General features: G+C 45.0%; 1 protein-coding gene across 2 annotated transcripts in view; it reads right to left on the bottom strand.

Moving 5' to 3' along the window:
• Nucleotides 1-1578: 1578 nt before the first annotated feature.
• Nucleotides 1579-22514, bottom strand: part of LOC106608926 (uncharacterized) — an 87356-nt gene continuing 66420 nt past the window's right edge. For both annotated transcript variants that reach the window (XM_014207153.3, XM_014207151.3), the window contains 4 exons: nt 5159-5275; nt 4590-4662; nt 3778-4010; nt 1579-3651 (listed from right to left, as the gene is read on the bottom strand). In XM_014207153.3, the coding sequence (XP_014062628.3) occupies nt 2581-3651; nt 3778-4010; nt 4590-4662; nt 5159-5275 (1494 nt within the window). In that variant the 3' untranslated portion in view covers nt 1579-2580. The remainder of the gene's footprint in view (nt 3652-3777; nt 4011-4589; nt 4663-5158; nt 5276-22514) is intronic.

Raw genomic sequence — 22514 nt, forward strand, 5'->3', positions numbered from 1 at the left:
AAATTCAGGTTGTAGCACCATTTTTTGGGGGGGAAAAAGTCAAGGAGTGTGAATACTTTCTGAAGGGACCGTATGTGTTCTGTGTGGAATCTAGAACGTCCTGCAGGTTCTTTGTGTAGTTCTTATTAGAATGACCCGTTGAGGCGGCTACTCACTAACATCACGGAATGTGGAATGGGGGTCAATGTGATGCCTGTTAGACAAAGGGAGAAGGAGAGGGAGTGGAAGGCTATTGTTTAGGCATGGTAATTAAACTAGGCAATACTTTGGGCAGGAAAAAGAAGGGAAGTATAAAAAAAAACAAGAGGAAAAACAGAACAAGAGACTGGGCAAGACCCATGTGGAATAAAAACATCAGACAACATATTTTTTCTCTCCCATTTATACAGTTTATTATTTTAAATCCAAAAAATATCAAGACAAAAAAACAAAAAATAAAATCACAGATAGTCGATTAACCTCTTTTCATGGCTTTTAAGTCATTGTCCACCAGCCTGTGTGGTCCAAAGGTAGGGGAAACTGTAATGGGGGTGCATCCTAATAATCTACAGAAGCATCCTTTCCTAGTCTCCCCTTTATCAGCACTAATCTGAAAGGATAGATATCGGATATGTGAAAGCAGTATGGCGGAAGCCTATTTGCCACCTGTCCGTTTCTTTCAAATCTGTGTGAATGAAGGAAAGGAGACAAGGAGAAGAGGCGACTCTAGACTATAGACTAATGCATCTTCATAGCGTGTGGTGATTCTATGATAGTGGCTTCCACTTTAAGTTAGGCTGTGTTCTTTACCTTGTGATATGGTAATACAGATCAAACAGGTTATGTTGTTGTTTTGGATTATGTAATGTTGACAATGTCTAAGTCTATGGATATATTGCCTGTGAACAAAGACATTACAGTACAGTAGATGGACCGAGATGATGAACTTTGACCTCACAGGTATGGGTACTGCCAGAGTGAGAGAGGGTGTGTGTGTGTGTGTGTGTGTGTGTGTGTGTGTGTGTGTGTGTGTGTGTGTGTGTGTGTGTAGGTGGGTATGTGTGTGGAACAGTATCTTGCAATGGTGTGTGTATTGTGTATGTTCAAAACCCACTTTCAAAAGAAGCCTTTGCCATTGGGGTACCAGGACTCGAGTTATGTCAAAAACATAACAAATATGTAATAACATTGTAATACACAGTATTACTGGAAAAAACTACACTAATTGTATTGTCTTGCATATTTCAAACAAATTACAATAAGGTTATTCTAGTGTAAAACAGATTTTATTTTGTGAGCTATAATTTCAATGTTTTTTGCAGCATTTATGTGTGTTTGTTTATAATTTTTTGATAATTTATGTACAAAGGGAATCTGTAGACTTAAGCTGCAGAAAAGAAGTATAAATATGTGTACTTCTCTTTTGTGTATGATACAGTTTACCAAAAACATATTTTACAAAATAGTTTACTATGTACAAGCCCCCACACTCCCGTTCACGATCAAAATAGTGATGGCAATTTACCATGGAAACAATGGCAGACCATCTCTGTAGTTCCTTTGGCCAACCAGTGATAGATATTACCCCAAACTGATCAGGGATTGGCTGTTTTTCCCTGTATATTCATATTTTATTGGCTCAAAGACATTATGTGAGAGCAGGAGCTAATTGGATTGGTTAAAATCTGGAATCTTTATTTTTCACTGTGCTTCCAAATCACACCAAAATACTTTGAAACAAAATTCAATTTAGTACAGACCACAACATTGCACTGAAAAACATTGGACCAATTGCATGCTGGAGGACATTGATTTCATCCAATCACAGTGTGTTTTATACACCTATCCCTTTGTTAGGAGAAATCCCTACAGGGGAGAGGATTTCAAATAACTTCATTAGTCCACTGCCCTAGCAACAGACACAGAAACAGCCAATGAAAATGTTTGGACTCCACTACTCTGCCACCCTCAGCGGAAAGACTAAAACCAGATAAATACGCCTGCTTCCGCTTTAGGACGTTAACAAGGCTACACTCCATCTTAACTCCTCCTCCACATGTACTGGATAGGTCGAACAGCAGAAGATAAAATGTACTGTCGGGGGAGTTTTTCTTGTCAGGACCAGAATGTGGAACATCTCGCTCTTTTACCCCTGCTACGCTAGGTTACTACTCTGCTGCTAGCTCTTTGGAGTTAAGCTTCAGCTTCTGTTTCCCAGCATTATGAGGTTCCATATATTCCCTGTGTTCCGTTTGGGCCATTCCCTCTTTCCAAAATGGCAACCGATGATATCGGACAGCGGACTTGTGGGGAGTGGAACCATTTTGGGTATAGTGGGAGTTCGAAGTTTGGGTTGGACGTTCGAGAATTCAGTTGGCTTTGTAGTGCATCACTCCGACACAACCAATCACATTCATTCAAAAACGTCCACTCAGGTAGAAGTTTCTAGAAAGGTACACACACCTTGTTATAAACCTTCATAAGCCTGTAATAACCCCTTTCCCTGTCACACCCCAGAACCACGTCACTTCTATACAGCTGAGAGGTCAACAAACTGACCCCTAACCCCTGAACTATAATCTCTAACCTTTGACCCCCCTCCTATGAGTTCTGCTCCAGGTACTCGTCTATCATAGTCAGGTTGTTCAGCCAGTCCTCATTGGACCCCACCAGAGTGTCAATAAAGTCTACCTCCCCTCCTCCTCCACCTCCTCCCGGCCTACCCCCCATCCCCCCATTGCTCTGGCCCTGCTGACTGTATTCATATGGGGGTAGCTTGTGTCCGGGGTTCCCCTGTCCTGGTCCATATCCAGGCCCATGGGGGTGTTGATGTTGGTGTGGATGAGAATGGGGGTGTTTTGCGATGGCGGCCCCAGAGGCAGGGTAGCTTGGTGGGGCCATGCCGTGGCCTGGGTGGATCATACCAGGAGGACCGGGCTTCATCCCGGCCAGGGCAGAGAGGGGTCCCCTGGGTCGCATACCGGCCTGGAGCCCCTGGTGGACCATGGAGGGTAGGGGCTGCCCTGCCACGGAGACACCCAGCTTCTGCATCAGTCTGCTAGGTAAGGAAGGCACCCCAACCCCCTGGTTGGAGGGTAACGACGGAGGTCCTTGGTGGGGGGCAAAATTGTTCCCACCGCCACCGGGCATCCCCGACCGCAATGCCTGCTGGGTAAACTGGGCGTTAGGGTTCTGACCACAACTTCCGTTTGAAGCCCCGCCCCCTCCAGGAAAAACATGCCCACGCGGCTGCTGGTGATTGGCCGACTGGTCCATGTGGGAGTCACCGCAAGGCATGCACTGCTGCATGGCGTTCACTATCCCCCCCTGTTGCTGCGGAGGCCACATTGCAGTCTGTTGTTGTTGTTGTTGTTGTTGTTGTTGTTGTTGATGAGCTTGCTGGGCGGGGAACATCATTCGTGGGAGTGGCGCCCCTCCACCACCATGATGCAGAGCCTGGCGTAGATGCTGTGGGTGCTGGGGGTGACCAGGTGGTAACCCTGATCCAGGTCCCGACCCGGGCACCGAACCCCCTATTGTCATCCCTGTCCTGGACACCTGCTGCTGCATCCCTGGCCTTGGAGGACCAGCCAGACCGCCCATTACCATCATGCCGTGCGGTAACTGTGGTTGTCTCATTGGCATACCACCGGCACCAACAAACTCGCCCACCTGTAGACAACAGCAAGGAAAGTCAGGAGAATGCAAGGGAAACACACAAAAAACACAACAATTACTGGCTTGTTTGAGATAGACAAGTTTCCGCTATGCAGGGCCAATGGGCAATGTCTATCTTACCTGTGGAGGGTGGTAGAGGGACTGCTTGGAACCTGGAGGCCCACCCATGAAGCCTCCTATTGGGCGGCCCACTTGGGTGAGAGATCCTGGGGGCCCGGGGTGGCCTGGATGGCCAGGGGGAAGGGAGAGGCGGCCGGGCCCAGAAGGGAGGGGACCTCCGTGGGATAGCTGGGGACCGCCCATGGGGTAGCCTCCGCCACCACCACAATCTGGGGGGAGAGGCCGGCCACCACCTAGAGAGGGGAGACAGGGAAGGAGAAGAGAGTAAGGCTGAGAACATCCATACTTCTGATTTCATGTCATGTTGAGTTGGAACGCTGCCTGTTTTCTGGTGGTATTGAAAGCCAAGATTATTACTGGAATCCATACATTTTCCCTGACGCCTAAAAATACTGTCCTGAATGCTTAGCAGGACAGGAAAATGATCCAATTCACACACTTATCAATAGACATCCCTGGTCATCCCTACTGCCTCTGATCTGGCGGACTCACTAAACACACAAGCTTAGTTTGGAGAAGATAGCCCCTGGCTATCTATAAATCTAAAAAACAAGAAAATGGTGCCGTCCGGTTTGCTTAATATAAGGAATTTGAAATGATTTATACTTTTATTTTTGATACATAGGTAGTATATTTTAGCAATTACATTTACTTATGATACTTAAGCATATTTCAAAACAAATACGTTTTGACTTTACTCAAGTAGTATTTTACTGGGTGACTTTCATTTTTGCTTGAGTCATTTTCTATTCAGGTATCTTTACTTTTACTCAATGACAACAGTACTTTTTTTCACCACGGTTTGACTGTACCTGTAAACGGTGCCCCCTGCTGACACTCAGCCATCTGTGGTCCGTTCATCTGTTCCATCTGCCTCTTCTGCTCCTGGAGAACACAACGTCAGTCTATGGCTTACGTAGGCTACTTACACACAGACCTACGTAGGCTACTTACACACAGACCTACGTAGGCTACTTACACACAGACCTACGTAGGCTACTTACACAAAGACCTACGTAGGCTACTTACACACAGACCTACGTAGGCTACTTACACACAGACCTACGTAGGCTACTTACACACAGACCTATGTAGGATACTTACACAAAGACCTACGTAGGCTACTTACACACAGACCTACGTAGGCTACTTACACACAGACCTACGTAGGCTACTTACACAAAGACCTACGTAGGCTACTTACACAAAGACCTACGTAGGCTACTTACACAAAGACCTACGTAGGCTACTTACAAAAAGACCCTGGCCACAACTTTCAATGGATCACTGCGAAAGTGAACATTCTTCAAAAACCCAATCTCTCTCTCTCTCTTTCTGTTTGTCTCTGTCTCTCTCCACTCATCCCTCCTTCAGCCACTACCTGTTGGAGGTGCTTCCTCATGAGCTGGCTCTTCAGCATCAGGTTGTAGTTGGTGGTCTGGGCTGGACGGGGGACTGACGGGTCCTGGAGACGAGAGACCATGCCTGGGGTCTGCTCCTGGTTAGAGAGAGAGAGAGAGGGATGGAGGGAAAATGGTCAGAAAAAATGTTTTCCATCATCGATCTGCAAGACCATCAGGACAGAAACGCACACAAGATTTGATTCTGGGTTCTGAGATAAATGTCACAGCCAAACTAGTCGTTTCCCTGCCAAAGCTATTTGTTTGTGTTGGCCATTTATACAGTCCCCAATCAGTTGTTCCCCCGTCCCCTCCCTCCATCCCTCCTTCTCTCACTCCCTCCAACCCCCCCATCCCTTTCTCCTCCGGTTATCACAAAGCCAGCACATTCCAAAGATGCATAGCCTTTCCCTGCCGCCACCATGCGCTCGCGCACGCACACACACACACACGCACACACGCACACACACGCACACGCACACACGCACACAACCCCTAAGCTCTTCCCGTCACCATGCATCTCACTTGGGGTTGATAGACGGCTTAAATGGAAAAGGAGAGAAGGACACACACTTCTCCTTTCCTCCACTCCTCTCTTCACTGAAACACCGTCGAGACATTACGCTCTCTCGTTCCTTTCGCTTTCCCTACGGCTCCTTCTCTTTCCTCCTCTTTCTGTGTATTCTCAGCTTTTCTCGGGCTCCTCATCTATGTAAAGCATATATATTATTTACAGCTTTTACCTCAAGCGATAAGGGCTAGCGCCCGGCTGTAACCAACAGAGCTGCCGGACCCATCTTATAATAGCTTTGGCCATGGACATTGAAGACATTGATTGTGTTGGTAGGCAGGTGTGTGTGTGTGTGTGTGTGTGTGTGTGTGTGTGTGTGTGTAGCTAGAAGGTGTTAAAGGCCATATCAGACCTACACGTCTGTTTTATTGTCTCCTCCTCGCCCTAACAGACAGTCAATAAATGGCTATCACTGCAGATTCACCTCCTCACTAACATGGAAATCCGCTCCAAAACAGCATGCGCAATGAATACATAGAAACCATACACGCATACACCGAGAGCGGGGGGGGGTGTGTGTGTGTGTGTGTGTGTGTGTGTGTGTGTGTGTGTGTGTGTGTGTATGCGAGTACACGTGTGTACTTGTGTATCATGTGTATCAGCAGTAGTCCAATCTAAAATGGTGTAATGTGTGTGTGCACGCCCATGTGTGTGTGTGTGTGTGTGTAAAATTAACCAGCAGTAATCCTGTCTACCATGGTGTAGTGTGTGTGTGTGTGCGCACCCATGTGTGTGTGTGTGTGTAAAATTAACCAGCAGTAATCCTGTCTACCATGGTGTAGTGTGTGTGTGTGTGCGCACCCGTGGGTGTGTGTGTGTGTAAAATTAACCAGCAGTAATCCTGTCTACCATGGTGTAGTGTGTGTGTGTGTGTCTACACCTAGAGGGAGTATCAGGCCTCTCTTGCAGTGGAAATGAATGACATGTCAGCAGCAGTGCTGGTAATAGCTATTGATCCAACCTACACAACCTCTCAGAGAGAGAGAGAGAGGGCTAGATAGAGAGAGGGCTAGATAGAGAGGGAGAGAGAGAGAGAGAGAGAGAGAGAGAGAGAGAGAGAGAGCTAGATAGAGAGAGAGAGAGGGCTAGATAGAGAGGGAGAGAGAGAGAAGAGAGCGAGAGAGAGAGGGCTAGATAGAGAGAAGAGAGAGAGGGGCTAGATAGAGAAGGGAGAGAGAGAGAGAGAGAGAGAGAGAGAGTGAGAGACAGAGAGAGGGCTAGATAGAGAGAGGAGAGAGAGGGCTAGATAGAGAGAGGGTTAGATAGAGAGAGGAGAGAGAGGGCTAGATAGAGAGAGGGGGGGATTGAAGGGGAGCGAGAAAGAGAAAGCGGGTAGAGAGCGAATAGGGGCGTAGAGAGCTGGAGACAGAGAGAGGGGAGAATAAGAGAAAGATGGACGCAGGGAAGGGGTATAGAGAGAGAGAGAGAGAGAGAGAGAGAGAGAGAGAGAGAGAGAGAGAGAGAGAGAGAGAGAGAGAGAGAGAGAGGATATCTGCTTGTAATAATGAAATACTGTAATGTCACTACCCTGATTTGTGAACATACCGAAGCAGGCCACTGCTGGAAAGAAATCAATCAATCCTGTTTAGTTCAATATCACCCTAAAACTAGCCAGCCAGTTGAACCTCTATGGAAGACTCATACACTTCCAACAACAACCAGTAGATGGCAGAGCAGCACTCTCGCTCCTCATCAGCTAGTAACCCTCTGATCCATCCAGGAGTGGAATGCAATGCACCATGGGTCGCCGGCGGCAACAGAATCTGTTATCTGGGGTAGCTAGGCTGCTGCTGGTTCAAATGAGAGAATTTCAATGTTGCTTTTAGTCTCTCTCTCTCTCTCTCGCTCTCCCTCTGTCTGTCCTTTTCTTCTCTCTATCACACACACCCTCTCTCTCTCTCTCTCTCTCTCTCTCTCTCTCTCCTCTCTCGCTATCACTCCAGGCCAGTGTTGTCACCTTCCCTCCCTTTCCGCAGACATTTGGCCAACCCAAACAAAGCTTCACCCTCTCCCTATTCAAACTCATTGTGTGTGTGTGTGTGTGTGTTTGTGTGTGCGCGTACGTGCGACACTTTCTCTAAAGGCGGTACACAAGGGACAACAGAACCGTGGACGGTCACGCCCAAGCATTTGACAGAAGCCTATCTTGCTTGTGTTCAACACCGATAGGCGTAGAGGCTATTGTAATATTATCATTACTGCGTATCACAACGCCCTGGGCCTAATTTCGACAGTGTCATAGAATTCTTCTGTTTACTTCTGGTTGGATACAAATGATTTAAAAAAAAAATGGTGCACGTCATATAGTCAAATACCGTATGGAAAACCCTATTGTTCTCTTCAGCACTTCAAAAAGAACAGTTTTGAAATGTGTATCTTCTATTTTTTGCTATTGGATTACATGGTCTATCAATATCTGATGTATTGGTGACTAAACAAAATGTTCTCATGGTATTCCACGGAAAATGTGTCAAACCCCAATGAATCAAAGGTTCGGATGTCACGTCCTGACCAGTAAAGGGGTCATTGGTCATGGTAGTATGGTCAGGGCGTGGCAGGGGGTGTTGTTTCTGTGTGTTTTGGGGTTGGTTTATTTAGAGGGGATTTGTTCTAGTTTTCATTTTCTATGTTCGTTTTCTATGTGCGGCCGAGTATGGTTTCCAATCAGAGGCAGGTGTCTTTCATTGTCTCTGATTGGAAGCCATACTTAGGCAGCCCTTTTTTCCTTTGGGTTTGTGGGTGGCTGTTTTCTGTATAGCCTGTGTGCCTTACGGAACTATTTTGTCGTTTGTTTATTTTGTTTGAGTGTTCTCTCTAAAAGAAGGAAGATGAGCACTATACCCGCTGTGCCTTGGTCTGTCCCTTACGACGCACATGACATCGGAACATAAGATAGGGAGAACTACAACTGTTATCGGTTTAGAGTTGTGTACATAGAGTTTTGAAAATATACCACTTACATCAGAAAAATGTTCCAAACTGATTAGATTTTTTTTTTACTGGGCTACTGTACTGTAGCCTCCTAGTATTGCAGTGTGTTGTGTGTGTGTGTGTCTGTGTATGTGTTGAGTGACATTGAGCCAATATAAACACTTTTTCTTTCTATCTGTATCTCTCTCTCTGTCTCCCTCTTTTAACAGACAACACACACTATGCCTTGCTACCTTCTCACGACAGGCAAGAGAAACACTGGGAAGCTCCCTCCTTCTCAAATAACCCACACACACCTTTCTCTCTCTCCCCCTTCTCTCTCTCACTGTCTGCAAGGGAATGTGTGTGTGAGTGTGTGTGTGTGTGACGAGCGTCTAGCTCTATACCGTGACAAGCAGTGTTTTAATCCACTTGGCATTCAAATGTGTGTTGAACAGATTAGGATAACATGTACTGTATTATTACAGTGTGGGGCATATCACACACACACACACACACACACACACACACACACACACACACACACACACACACACACACACACACACACACACACACACACACACACACACACACACACACGTTGTGAGTCTGGATATAGATGCTGCTGTGTGTGTGTGTGTACGAGCATGGTGTGTGTGGGCTCTAAACAGGAGCAAACAGAGAGATTATGTTGAAAATGTATGTTCTTAATGTATGTTCTTATTGTTGCTTATACTGCCTGTCTCCACTACTCATGTCGTTTCTCACCACAGTACAGAACTCTATAATCGAAACAACAAGTACTTCTGCGCGTTTTCCCCTTTCTCATTCCGATGTCTCCAATTTTAAAATCAAAGTACAGTTGGCCTAGTCTCTGTATGGAACAGGAATGTATACACACCAATGCAGCCCCAACTGAGGCAGAGGCTAGAAGAGGAAGAGACGTGTGTGTGTGTGTGTGTGTAGCTGAGTGTATGTGTGTTCATGAGAAGCATTTGAAATCTGAATCTATTGTGTATGGGATCTGTGTAATGTTTTTTTTGTTTGTTACAGTCTTGTCCCATTGCTGCAACTCCCGTACAGACTAGAGAGAGGCGAAGGTCGAGAGCCGATCGCCCTTCGGATTTTTTATTTATTTTAACCTTTATTTTTAACGAGGCAAACACGACCCCTTCTTGACACAATGCCCGTTTAACCCGGAAGCCAGCCGCACCGACACACACACACACACACCCCAGTGGAGTTATCATTTTAGATAAAACGATACTAAATATATTCACGTCACCAAATAGCTGATTAAAACAGTTTTGCAATGGTCTACAGTAGTCTGAACAGCACCCTCTAGGGTAGCACCATGGTGTAGCAGGAGGACAGCTATTTTCCGCCCTCATCCGGCTACATTGACTTCAATACAAAACCTAGGAGGCTCGTGCTCCTCACCCATTCCATGGACCCATGGTAATTATGACAACTTCCCGAAGGTCGTTCTCCAACCAATCAAATCTTTTGAGGTATGAACTGACATGTTGTCCATCCAATCAAAGGCTCAGAGAATGAACCTAGTACTACCATGTGTGATTTAGAGTTTGGTGACATATTTGGATAGATTGAGATTGAAATAGTGAAAAGTGATAGTTGAGCATTTTTAGGATATTATTCCATTCAAATTAGTTTCTTTAAACTACAGTAGATATTGTTTTCTTGGTTTTAGAACTTCATTTTTGTGTCAAGTTAGTGCCATTTACCGTAATTTCCGGACTATAAGCCGCAACTTTTTTCCCACGCTTTGAACCTCGCGGCTTAAACAATGACACGGCTAATATATGGATTTTTCCCGCTTTCAAATTTTTTTCTAAAAAAAAAACACATTCTCAGTTTTTTGGCGGCATGAAGCTTTCATTAGACCAATGAAAATGCCGAACGGGTTAAGGTCAAACAACTTTTTTGTGGCCGGCGAGGGTCCTGACAGCGTGGAGCATTGTCAAAAAATCCACTATCATCAACGGGTTTCGAAAGGCTGGACTGCTGCGTGTTGAAGAGGGCTCAGCGAGGGAATTGCCTCCGGATGAAAATGAGGAGAGCGACAATGAAAACGATCCAATATCGGATGAAGCAATTCTGAGGCTATTCAACTCCGACACCGAAGGAGATGACTTCAGTGGTTTCAGTGCACAGGAGGAAGATAGTGACCAATGACTTTCTTGGTAGGCTACTGTTTACTGCAAATTTTTTATTTTTTGTTACAAGCCGTGTTTCGTTAAAGCCTATTTATTTTTGTTACAAGCCGTGTTTCGTTAAAGTCTATTTATTTTTGTTACAAGCCGTGTTTTGTTTAAGCCTGTGTAAAGTTAATTTGTTTCAATGTACCGGTAGGCACCTGCGGCTTATAGACATGTGCGGCTTATTTATGTTCAAAATAAAAATAAAAAATTCATTCAGTGGGTGCGGCTTATATTCAGGTGCGCTCAATAGTCCGGAAATTACGGTACTTCAATTTTCCCTGCTAACATCAGTAGCAGGTAGCTACTTGCTAGCTAGCAGGCTACCAGAGAGCAGTTTTCTCCACCACGATGGCTAGCTAACGCTAACGACTATGTAGTTTATTGTTTGTTGACGAACCCCTTTTATTGCCCACATCAGATGTAATGGATGAAGGTCTGCCTTTTTCAAACTGTGCAACACAACGGGAAGGTAAGAAGAAACAGGGATACTGCAATTTGACCATGTAAGAGTTGGCTTTTAGGGGGCACATTGCTTCGTCCCGCAATGAGCCATTGTCAATGTCCTTGTTGCTGCACTCCTAGGAGCTTGCAGAAGTAACTGCATGTTACGGTGCTTTACTGCCTGAGCAAATGGACGTTTCTACTGTCTTCTCTGGGATGTCAAAACATTTTTTCAGAATGATTTGATAGCTTCCAACACATGATCCATTAAAAGACAGGTTGACGCAGCGCATTTTCTTGCATGGCAAATGGAAGAAACCATTAGTTGTCACTCACGGGTGGTAGTTATCGTTAGGTATGTGGACGATCAGGGCTTTATTCAGGAATGTTTCTTGGGCTACTTTGATGTGTCAAGTGGGCAAGACGAATTCTGAGATGTCTGAGTTTAACTTCATGGAGAAACTTCTTGCCCAGACCTATGATAGCCTTCCTGTAATGGAATGATCCCTGATTAAAACATCTTAAAATTTCTTAGGGCTAGGCCCCTTTTTTCTCCACTTCCTGCCCAAAGTAAACTGCCTGTAGCTCAGGCCCTGAAGCCAGGATATGCATATAATTGGTACCATTGGAAAGAAAACACTTTGGAGTTTGTAGAAATGTTAAAATAATGTAGGAGAATACAACACAATAGATATGGTAGGAGAAAACCCTAAGAAAAACCAACCTAAATTTAAAAAAAAATAGAAATTCAAGAAAAAGGTAATATTGAAAATTAGCTCCCTGGATGCAATTCCTATGGTTTCCACAGGGTGTCATCAGTCTATGTTCAAGGTTTCAGGCTTGTAACTTCAAAAACGAATAAGAAATAACAGTTTTAGTAAAGGGACACAGTCTTGTAAATTCGTGTTTGCACGCGCCATTAAGACATTACGCACCTGCTAAAATCCTATTGAACATACTTCTTTCCAAAATAAATATTATAGTTTGATTACATTTTAGGGTATCTGAGGAGTAAATAGAAACGTATTTTGACTTGTTGAAACAAAGTTTAGGGGTAGATTTTCGGATTCCTTTCCCTGCAAGTCGACTAGTGGATTACTCCAAATCGATTACTTTTTGGGATATAAAGAAGGATTTTATCTAACAAAATGACACTACATGTTATAGCTGGGACCCTTTGGATGACAAATAAGAGGAAGATTTTCAAAAGCAAGTGAATATTTTATTGTCATATGTGAATGTATGAAACCTGTGCCGGTGGAAAAATTGTTTGATGTGGGGCGCCGTCCTCAAACAATCACATGGCATGTTTTCGCTGTAACAGCTACTGTAAATCGGACAGTAGTGTTTTGTTGTTAGGAGCTCACCTCAAACAATAGCATGGCATTTGTTCGCAGTAATAGCTACTGTAAATTGGACAGTGCAGTTATATTAACAAGAATTTAAGCTTTCAGTCGATATAAGACACTTATATGTACATAAATGTTTAAAATCTATAATATTTCTGATTATTTGTTTGAATTGTGCGCCCTCCAGTTTCACCGGAAGTTGTCCCGCTAGCAGGACACCGATCCTTAATTCCGTCAACGGGACAGTTGTAAATCATGGAGCGCGTTATATCATGATCGCAGATTTTAGAGTAACAACAAATGTCGGTACATAGAAGTGTCTTATATCGGCTGAGAGCTTAAATTCTTGTTAATATAACTGCACTGTCCAATTTACAGTAGCTATTACTGCGAACAAATGCCATGCTATTGTTTGAGGTGAGCTCCTAACAACAAAACACTTTTTTCACCGCGATAGGTTTGATAAATTCACCTCTGAAGGTGAAATGTGTACTTACATTCTGAAATCTTACTCTGATTTATCATCCAAACGGTCCCAGCTATAACATGTAGTGTCGTTTTGGTAGATAAAATCCTTTTTCATATCCTAAAAAGGTCCATATAGCATGCACGATCGATTCTGTATTTCCACTCGTTCAATTTGCAAACAAAGGAATCGGTGAAAATCTCACCCTAAACGTTGTTTGAACGAGTCAAATCACGTTTGTCTCTATTCCTCAGAGATCCTAGAAGGTAACAATACTTCACTATTTCATTAGGGGTGTAGTATATCCTATAGGACACCATATTTGGTCAGAGAGTGACGCCTTCATGGCACGCCGATGGGCGGCCATCTCTTGAACCAGTGTATCTTTGTCAAATAAGCACCAATCGGGGTCAAACAAAGCTAGCTAGATAGCCAATGAGCTGGGCTTTACCGGAGTATCCAGAAACCATATATATGTCCTAAAATGTAGCTTCTAACCTTGTACGACAGCATGGCTTTTCATTTTAGGCAAAAATTATAAGGATATTCAGAGTTATGAAGTTATGAAAACTGGTTGTTTTGCAAATGTTGAACTTATAATATGGCTACTAATACTTGGAAAGCTAAATCAAAGTCCAAGTATACAGATTTGACTTTGCACATACACTGATGCCATCGGTCATCACCAGGGTGATGGTTTCAACTATAACCTTTTTCTTGCATTTCAAAGATGGTGGCAGAAAAAGACCGGTTGGTTTTTTCTTTGTATTTTCTTCTACCAGATCTATTGTGTTATATTCTGCTACATTTCCACAAACTTCAAAGTGTTTCCTTTCAAATGGTACCAAGAATATGCATATCCTTGCTTCGGGGCCTGAGCTACAGGCAGTTAGATTTGGGTTTGTCATTTAGGAGAAAATTGAAAAAAAAGGGGACTACCCCTAAGAATTAAGAGAGGATGACCGCTCCACTCCACTACCATTGTCAACTCTCTCCTGATATGAACAGAAGCCATGTCTCATGTGCCCTCTCATCCACTGGCGCGTTGAATGATTCCTCTCTAAGCACTGTGAGTAGCCCTGTCAATTTTCTCTCATTACTGTATGTAGAGGCAATCTCATACACACACACACACACACACACACACACACACACACACAATGACATTATTTCACATGAATGTGATTTTAATCCTTGCTTGGACTAAATCATTCTTAGCTCTTTTGTCTAACTGTGTTGTGTTATTGTTTTTCGTCTTCCCAGTTAAATCCTGTCCTGCCCTCAGTGGAACAGTTAAGCTCTTCTCCAACACCATCCATCCATGATGAGTCTGTCCTGCACTGAAGCCTCTGAACACCTCAACCCCTGTCCTGCACTGAAGCCTCTGAACACCCCAACCCCTGTCCTGCACTGAAGTCAAGCCTCTGAACACCTCAACCCCTGTCCTGCACTGAAGTCAAGCCTCTGAACACCTCAACCCCTGTCCTGCACTGAAGTCAAGCCTCTGAACACCTCAACCCCTGTCCTGCACTGAAGTCAAGCCTCTGAACACCTCAACCCCTGTCCTGCACTGAAGCCAAGCCTCTGAACACCTCAACCCCTGTCCTGCACTGAAGTCAAGCCTCTGAACACCTCAACCCCTGTCCTGCACTGAAGCCAAGCCTCTGAACACCTCAACCCCTGTCCTGCACTGAAGTCAAGCCTCTGAACACCTCAACTCATGCCTCATACCCTCGTTCAATCATTGCTGTGATCCCTCACCAGCACTGTGTAAGTAGCCCTCTCGTTCCCATTCACCATATTATTTTACTATAAGTATCTTTATGAAATGTTTTAGGTTAAAACCACTTTTCTTTGACGATTTCTGAAACACGCTTTGTCGTCTCCGTGCGGTCCGCGCCTATACCGCGGGTCTCCAATCCTCCTCGGTTTTTCAAGTCACCAGCCTTCTCTGACACACACACACACACACACACACACACGTGTCTAGCCTTGGACAGCATGTCCGCAAACAGGAAAGTCTTCTATAGTAAACCAGTCAGGAAGTGAAATTACCATGGGAAAACTACAACTAGTGATGAGAGTGTGTGTATGTGTGTGTGTGTGTGTGTGTGTGTGTGTGTGTGTGTGTGTGTGTGTGTGTGTGTGTGTGTGTGTGTGTGTGTGTGTGTGTGTGTGTGTGTGTGTTTGTCTGCACTGTGACTGTGGGGGTTAGACAGAGAGAGTGTGTGTCTCAAATGGCACATTCGGGCCCTGACCAAAGTAGTGCACTAACTCAGGCATAGGGTGCCATTCGGGAGGCGACCAGACAGTGAATCAGGGAACTAGCTTTGTCATGCAACTTTGTCTGACCTTGCTAGGAGCACATAACAACTAGATCTGGGGCACAGAAGGCACAAACACACACACACACACACACACACACACACACACACACACACACACACACACACACACACACACACACACACACACACACACACACTGGGGTAGACTGCTAATGCTCAACGTGCTATACACACACACCCTGGGTAGAGACACTGACACACACATACGTACACTGCATGTTGTTTTAGGGAGCTGAAATCGACCCAGCTGTCAGAAGGGAACTGCAGCAGACAGAAAGAGTTTGATGGCTGCTAACGCTGTTAAGACTTTTATCTCCACAGTAACACTCTACAGTCTACACTACTGCACTTTAGTTAAGTCTACACTACACTACTGCACTTTAGCTAAGTCTACACTACACTATTGCACTTCAGCTAAGTCTACACTACACTACTGCACTTTAGTTAAGTCTACACTACTGCACTTTAGTTAAGTCTACACTACACTACTGCACTTTAGTTAAGTCTACACTACATTCTGCACTTGGAAATCATTTGATTTTAGGGGCTCGTTTCCAGGACACAGGTTAAGACTAGTCCTGTATGAAAAAGTATGCAAGTACACAATACATACCACTGCACTAGAAAGTACACACTATGACACTAGGAACAACCCAGGGAGAGTTTAAGTGTTTATTTGAATCCCCATTAGCTTTTGAAGAGGCAGCAGCTATTCTTCTTGGGGTCCACAAAAAACACAAAACATGACAAGTAACAAAACACGGGTACACTGAAGGACAGTCATCAAATTTAAAATAGAACGATATACAGTACCAGTCAAAAGTTTGGACACACCTACTCATTCAAGGGTTTCTACATAGAATAATAGTGAAGACGATGAAATAACACATATGGAATCATGGAATCATCAAAACGATGAAATAACACATATGGAATCATGTAGTAACCAGAAAACTGTTAAACAAATCAAAATATATTTTAGATTCTTCAAAGTAGCCACCTTTTGCCTTGATGACAGCTTTGCACACTTTTGACATTCTCTCAACCAGCTTCACCTGGAATGCTTTCCCAACAGGCTTGAAGGAGTTCTTACATATGCTAAACACTTGTTGGCTGCTTTTCCTTCACTCTGCGGTCCAACACATCCCAAACCATCTCAATTGGGTTGAAATTGGATGATTGTGGAGGCCAGGTCATCTGACGCAGCACTCCATCACTCTCCTCTTGGTCAAATAGCCCTTACACAGCCTGGAGGTGTGTTGGATCATTGTCCTGTTGAAAAACACATGATAGTCCTAGTAAGCTCAAACCAGATGGGATGGCGTATCGCTGCAGAATGCTGTGGTAGCCATGCTGGTTAAGTGTGCCTGAATTCTAAATAAATCACAGATAGTGTCACCAGCAAAGCACCATCACACCTCCTCCTCCATGCTTCACGGTGAGAAGCACACAATGTGGAGATCATCCATTCAACTACTCTGCGTCTCACAAAGACACGGCGGTTGGAACCAAAAATCTCAAATTTGGACTCATCAGACCAAAGGACAGATTTCCACCGGTCTAATGTCCATTGCTCGTGTTTCTTGGCCCAAGCAAGTCTCTCCTTATTATTGGTGTCCTTTAGTAGGGGTTTCTTTGCAGCAATTCGGCCATGGTCTGATTCACGCAGTCTCCTCTGAACAGTTAATGTTGAGATGTGTCTGTTCCTTGAACTCTGTGAAGCATTTATTTGGCCTGCAATTTCTGAGGCTGGTAACTCTAATGAACTTATCCTCTGCAGCAGAGGTAACTCTGGGTCTTCCATTCCTGTGGCGGTCCTCATGAGAGCCAGTTTCATCATAGCGCTTGATGGTTTTTGCGACTGCATTTGAAGAAACTTTCCAAGTTCTTGAAATTTTCCGGATTGACTGACCTTCATGTCTTAAAGTAATCGTGGACTGTCGTTTCTCTTTGCTTATTTCATTCAAAGACTCAGTCATGGACACTCTTACTGACAGTTGTGGCTGCTTTGCGTGATGTATTGTTGACTCTACCTTCTTGCCCTTTGTGCAGTTGTCTGTACCCAATAATGTTTGTACAATGTTTTGTGCTGCTACCATGTTGTTGTCAAGTTGTGTTGCTACCATGCTGTGTTGTCATGTGTTGCTGCCATGCTATGTTGTTGTCTTAGGTCTCTCTTACCTGTTTTAAAAAAACAACAGACACACCCCTCCACATTTGTCAATATGACTTACCCATGATAATTGACCATCCAATGTTATACTGTATATTAATATGAGCTATTCTTAGCACTTTCCTTGGTAGCTTATCGGAGATAGACATAATATGGAGACAAAACAAATGTGTGTGTCTGATGTGGGCCTGAAGCTACTGGCCCTGAGGCTTGGCTCTCTCATTCCTCCCAGGCTTTTGGGAGAGAGGGTGTACAGTGAGCCTGTAGTGGTGAATGTATGCAATGTTCCCACGCTCTCTGGCAGCTTTCATAGCTGGGATACGTTCTTTCCGCCTTGGGTGCACAGCTTCAGAGAAGTCCTCGCAGAGGAAAATGTTGGTTCCTCTCAAGTTCTTGGCTCTCTCCGGAACAGCCGTCTTGTCCTTAAACCTCAGGAGCTTGACCACTATCGGCCTGGGTTGTCACAAAGTCTGGTTACATGTTTTCCAAACCTGTGGGTAGGCGCCACCTCAATCGTCGTATGATACAGCTGCAGCTTTTCAGTGGTAATTGTTCTTACTTTCTCGCCCCAGTTGTCATGTTATTCCTCCTGGATTACTCCTCTAGATAGTCTGTTTTCCCAGTTCTGTTGTCATCTTGAGTGGACTTACAGTTTCTTGTCATCTTGAGTGGACTTACAGTTTCTCGTCATCTTGAGTGGACTTACAGTTTCTCGTCATCTTGAGTGGACTTACAGTTTTTCGTCATCTTGAGTGGACTTACAGTTCCTCGTCATCTTGAGTGGACTTACAGTTTCTCGTCATCTTGAGTGGACTTACAGTTCCTCGTCATCTTGCTGCAAGTCTCTTTCAGGACATCCACTTCTCCCTGGGAAATCTGCAAACCGTTCTTAAGGTCTTAGACCTCTCTGGTCAGATCGTCAAATATTTTGTTAGCTGAGTCCATCAGTATTTGGACAAAGCTCTTGAAGCTATTTTCCTGTTGTTGTAGCAACTGCTTGTCGAACCTTTTTTGTTTGTTTAAAAGATCCTTCACCTGTGATAGAGAAACATTGTTCTCATCATGACTCCCACCTTTGGCTTTACTGTAGATGCAATGGTAGCAACGTAGGCTAACGCTGGTACTCCACGCAGTTCCTGACAGGGCAGGTCGCATGGTAGATTGAAACAACAACACACAGCTGGGATTTAGACAGCCAAGAGTCCGGGACAATCCGCGGTCCCAGCCACAAGGGCTAACCACGCCGCGGGCTGTGTTCAAGCTGTCCTGGAAACCTTGCTAGCTTGATAGCTAGTTAGCAGCTAGGCTAGCTGCTATGCCAAGCAGCTTTTCAAACTTTTGGTTGGCAGGATCCCTGGACAGATGTAGCGGTCCCAGCAACTGAGGCTATCCGCATAGCCGGGATACAAATTCAAAAGGTAGCTAGTAACCTTTTCTAATAGAACACTTTTTCAGAGATTTTCAAAACAACAAACCAAGCTCTCCTTTGTTTCCGCATTAAACACGTGACGTAGCAGATGTCAACACCTACCGGATGTTCAAGTGTACAGTAGTGTGCACAATACAGGTATATGGAATATAGTATCTTCATCTTGTGTTGGAGGCTAAGGAAGTGTATACTTTGCAATTTAGTAGTAGAGGCACATGTAACATGGCTGTAAATGTGTGTATCTTTAAATCAGATAATGAAATTACAGTGAATCAATCAATGGTTCCTCGTCGCTAATGCTAACGGTAGCTCCAGCGCTACAGGGAGCTGCCTGCCTGATGTTTGCCCAGCAAAGGGGCTTGATGTGGAGCAGGGGGTTTGTAACATGGTATGGTGTGTGTGTGTCTTTGTGTGTGTGAGACACGCAGGACTGGGGAATATAGTGTGTGCCGCGCGCGTGTGTGGTGTTATGCATTAGCAGTCTGCCCCAGAGTTTGTGTGTATGTGAGCGGAGTGTGTGTGTCTGTGTGTACTTGCCTGCTTTGTGTGTGTGTGTGTGTGTGTGTATGTATGTGTGTGTGTGTGTGTGTGTGTGTGTGTGTGTGTGTGTGTGTGTGTGTGTGTGTGTGTGCATGGTTGTGCGCGTGTCTGATCGGAGCATGTGTGTGTGTGTGTGTGTGTGTGTGTGTGTGTGTGTGTGTGTGTGTGAGGGGGATGTTAATGAATCTGACGCCTGACCTACTTCCACACAGCAGACATGACAGGAACTACCACCTCCCGATCTCTCTCTGTCTCTCTCTCTCTCTTCTCTCCTTTTTCTTTCTGCCCATCTCTTTTTCTTTCCAGTTATTTTCCCTCTCCCTCTCTCTGTATATGTCTCTGTGTGTATATGTCTGTATATGTGTGTGTGTGTGCCTTCCTGCTTGTGTGTGAGGTTGGGTAGATTGGCAGAATGGTTAACTGTTACTGGGTAGACTGGCACAGTGTGTGTGTATATGCTGGCACAGAGTGTGTGTGACTGGGAGACATAGAGGAACTGGCAGGATCGTTACGACCGTGACATACTGTACCAGCAGTACAGACTAGCATAAGGTAACATGGGTAAACACAGACATGCCCACATACGCATGCACACACACACACACACACACCAATGAGTTGGCCAGACGCCCTGGCACTGGACTGGCATAAGGGCTGGCAGAGAGAGAGAGAGAGAAGCGAGAGAGAAGGGAGAAAGAGAGAGATGGGGAGCGGGAGAAAAGGAGGGGGGAGAGCCAGTCAGGCTTGGTTGGAGAAAGGGAACGGGGGTAACGGGGTAACTCTCACTCTCCTCTTCTTTGAAAACGAGGGAGAGAAAAAAAAGAGTGAGGGAGAGGAATAGGCCTCCCTCTCTTCCCTCCTTCTTCTCCTCTCCCCCTGCCCTCTCTCCCTCCTCTCTCTCCTTCCAGCTCCGGTGCTTTGAAGCAGTAAACTATCCTGGGACTGTTTGAAACACCGCCTCTCTCTAACACACACACACACACACACACACACACACACACACACACACACACACACACACACACACACACACACACACTCCCCCACTGTTCCTGGCAGTCTCTCCTCCTCTCCCCTCCTACTTATTTTCCTTCTATGTTTGCCACCAAATACAGACTAATAAACACACTCACAGAGAAATATATATGCAAGACATCCCCTTTAAACCACAGAGACACTCTGTTTAACCTCTCTTTCTCGCTCTCATCTATCTCTTTCCAATGACTCTCCCGCCTTCTTTCCCTTTCTGCCCCTTTCTCTTTCTCCCTGGATACAAATGACACACACACACACACACACACACACAGGGGCAAGGGTTAATGTGTTTGAAGTAGCCCCCCCCAGAAAGATAGACATCTCCTACCATCTGTGATTCTCCCCCCCCCCCCCCCCCCCCATCCCTCTCTCTCCTTCCTCAGGGCAAGGTCTGCTCTGACAAAGACAGCAAGTCCTGAACTAACACTAACACACACACACACACACACGCTTACGCAAACACACACACTTTACATTTTAGTCAACTAGCAGATGCTGTTATCCAGAGAGACTTACAGGGGTGCCTTGCTCAAGGGCACAACGGCAGATTGTTCACCTATTCAGCTCGGTGATTCAAACCAGCGACCTTTCGGTTTCATGCCGAAACGCTCTTAATTAAACCGCAAACAAGCAAAAACATTAACGCACACGTGCATGTCTATACCGTAAGCATAGGCTACGTACACTGTGCACCCACACACACACACACACACACACCATTTCTGCAAAGCAAGGCATGGAGATATTATGTGGAGTTGTTCGGTCTTTTTTACCTGACTGAAAGAAATAGAGGCAGGAAAATACACACAGTTATTTCAACTAGTGTCACGTTGGGCGGAAGGTAGCCAAGCAGTTAAAGCGCTGGGCCGAGAACCCGAAAGGTTGCTGGTTTGAATACCTGAGCCGACAAGGTGGAAATCTGTTGAGCGAGGCACTTATCCCTAATTTTCTCCAGGGGTGCCGTACTACTATGGCTGACCCTGTAAAACAACACATTTCACTGCACCTATCAGGTGTATGTGACAATAAAACATTACTATTATACATTAACATAGCAGGGAGGGGGGATGCGGAGAGAGAGAGAGAGAGAGAGAGAGAGAGAGAGAGAGAGAGAGAGAAATGGCTGTTGATGTTTGTTTTGGGGGGTTTTTCTGTCCTTTTTCTCTCCCTCTCTCTCCACCTCTCTCTTTCATAGTGAGATAGTGAACAGCTGCTGTTTCAAAGAGAAGAAATCTCTTCCTTTGTTGTTTAGAACGAGAGCAGGAGAGAGCTGGAGAGAGGGGGAGAGAGAGAGGGAGAGGGAGAGATGGAGAGAGATAGGGAGAGGGAGAGATGGAGAGAGAGAGAGAGAGAGAAAGAGAGAGCGAGGGGGAGAGAGAGAGAAAGAGAGAGAGAGGGGGAGAGAGTGGGAAAGAGAGAGAGAGAAAACGAGGAAAGGAAATAAATCCACATGAAATCTGATGCAATTATACTGTACTATTCACAAAACACCAAGAGGCAGAGATTGTCTACTCTGCAACGACACACTCGACGTAAACACACACCCAAAGACACTAAGGTTTAACTAGGACAGTGTCGCGCTGTGTGTATGTCGCCCTGCGCTGCGTTCATGTGTGTGTATGTCGCCCTGCTCTGTGGGTATGTGTGTGTGTGTTATGTGTGTGTAGGCACTCAGTCCCTGTTGTTCCAGTGTGAAGCTATTAGAGGAAGGGCTAAAAACAATTAATTATTCATTCTCAATTTAGACAACAGTCATTACAGAGAGAGAAAGCGTGAACAGTGTATGTGTGTGTGTAGTGTTTCCGTGTGTATGTGTGTCAGTGTGTGTGTGTGTGTGTGTGTGTGTGTGT

The sequence above is a fragment of the Salmo salar genome, chromosome 07 (genome assembly GCF_965601325.2).
Source record: "Salmo salar chromosome 07, fSalSal1, whole genome shotgun sequence".
NCBI classification, from domain to species: domain Eukaryota; kingdom Metazoa; phylum Chordata; class Actinopteri; order Salmoniformes; family Salmonidae; genus Salmo; species Salmo salar.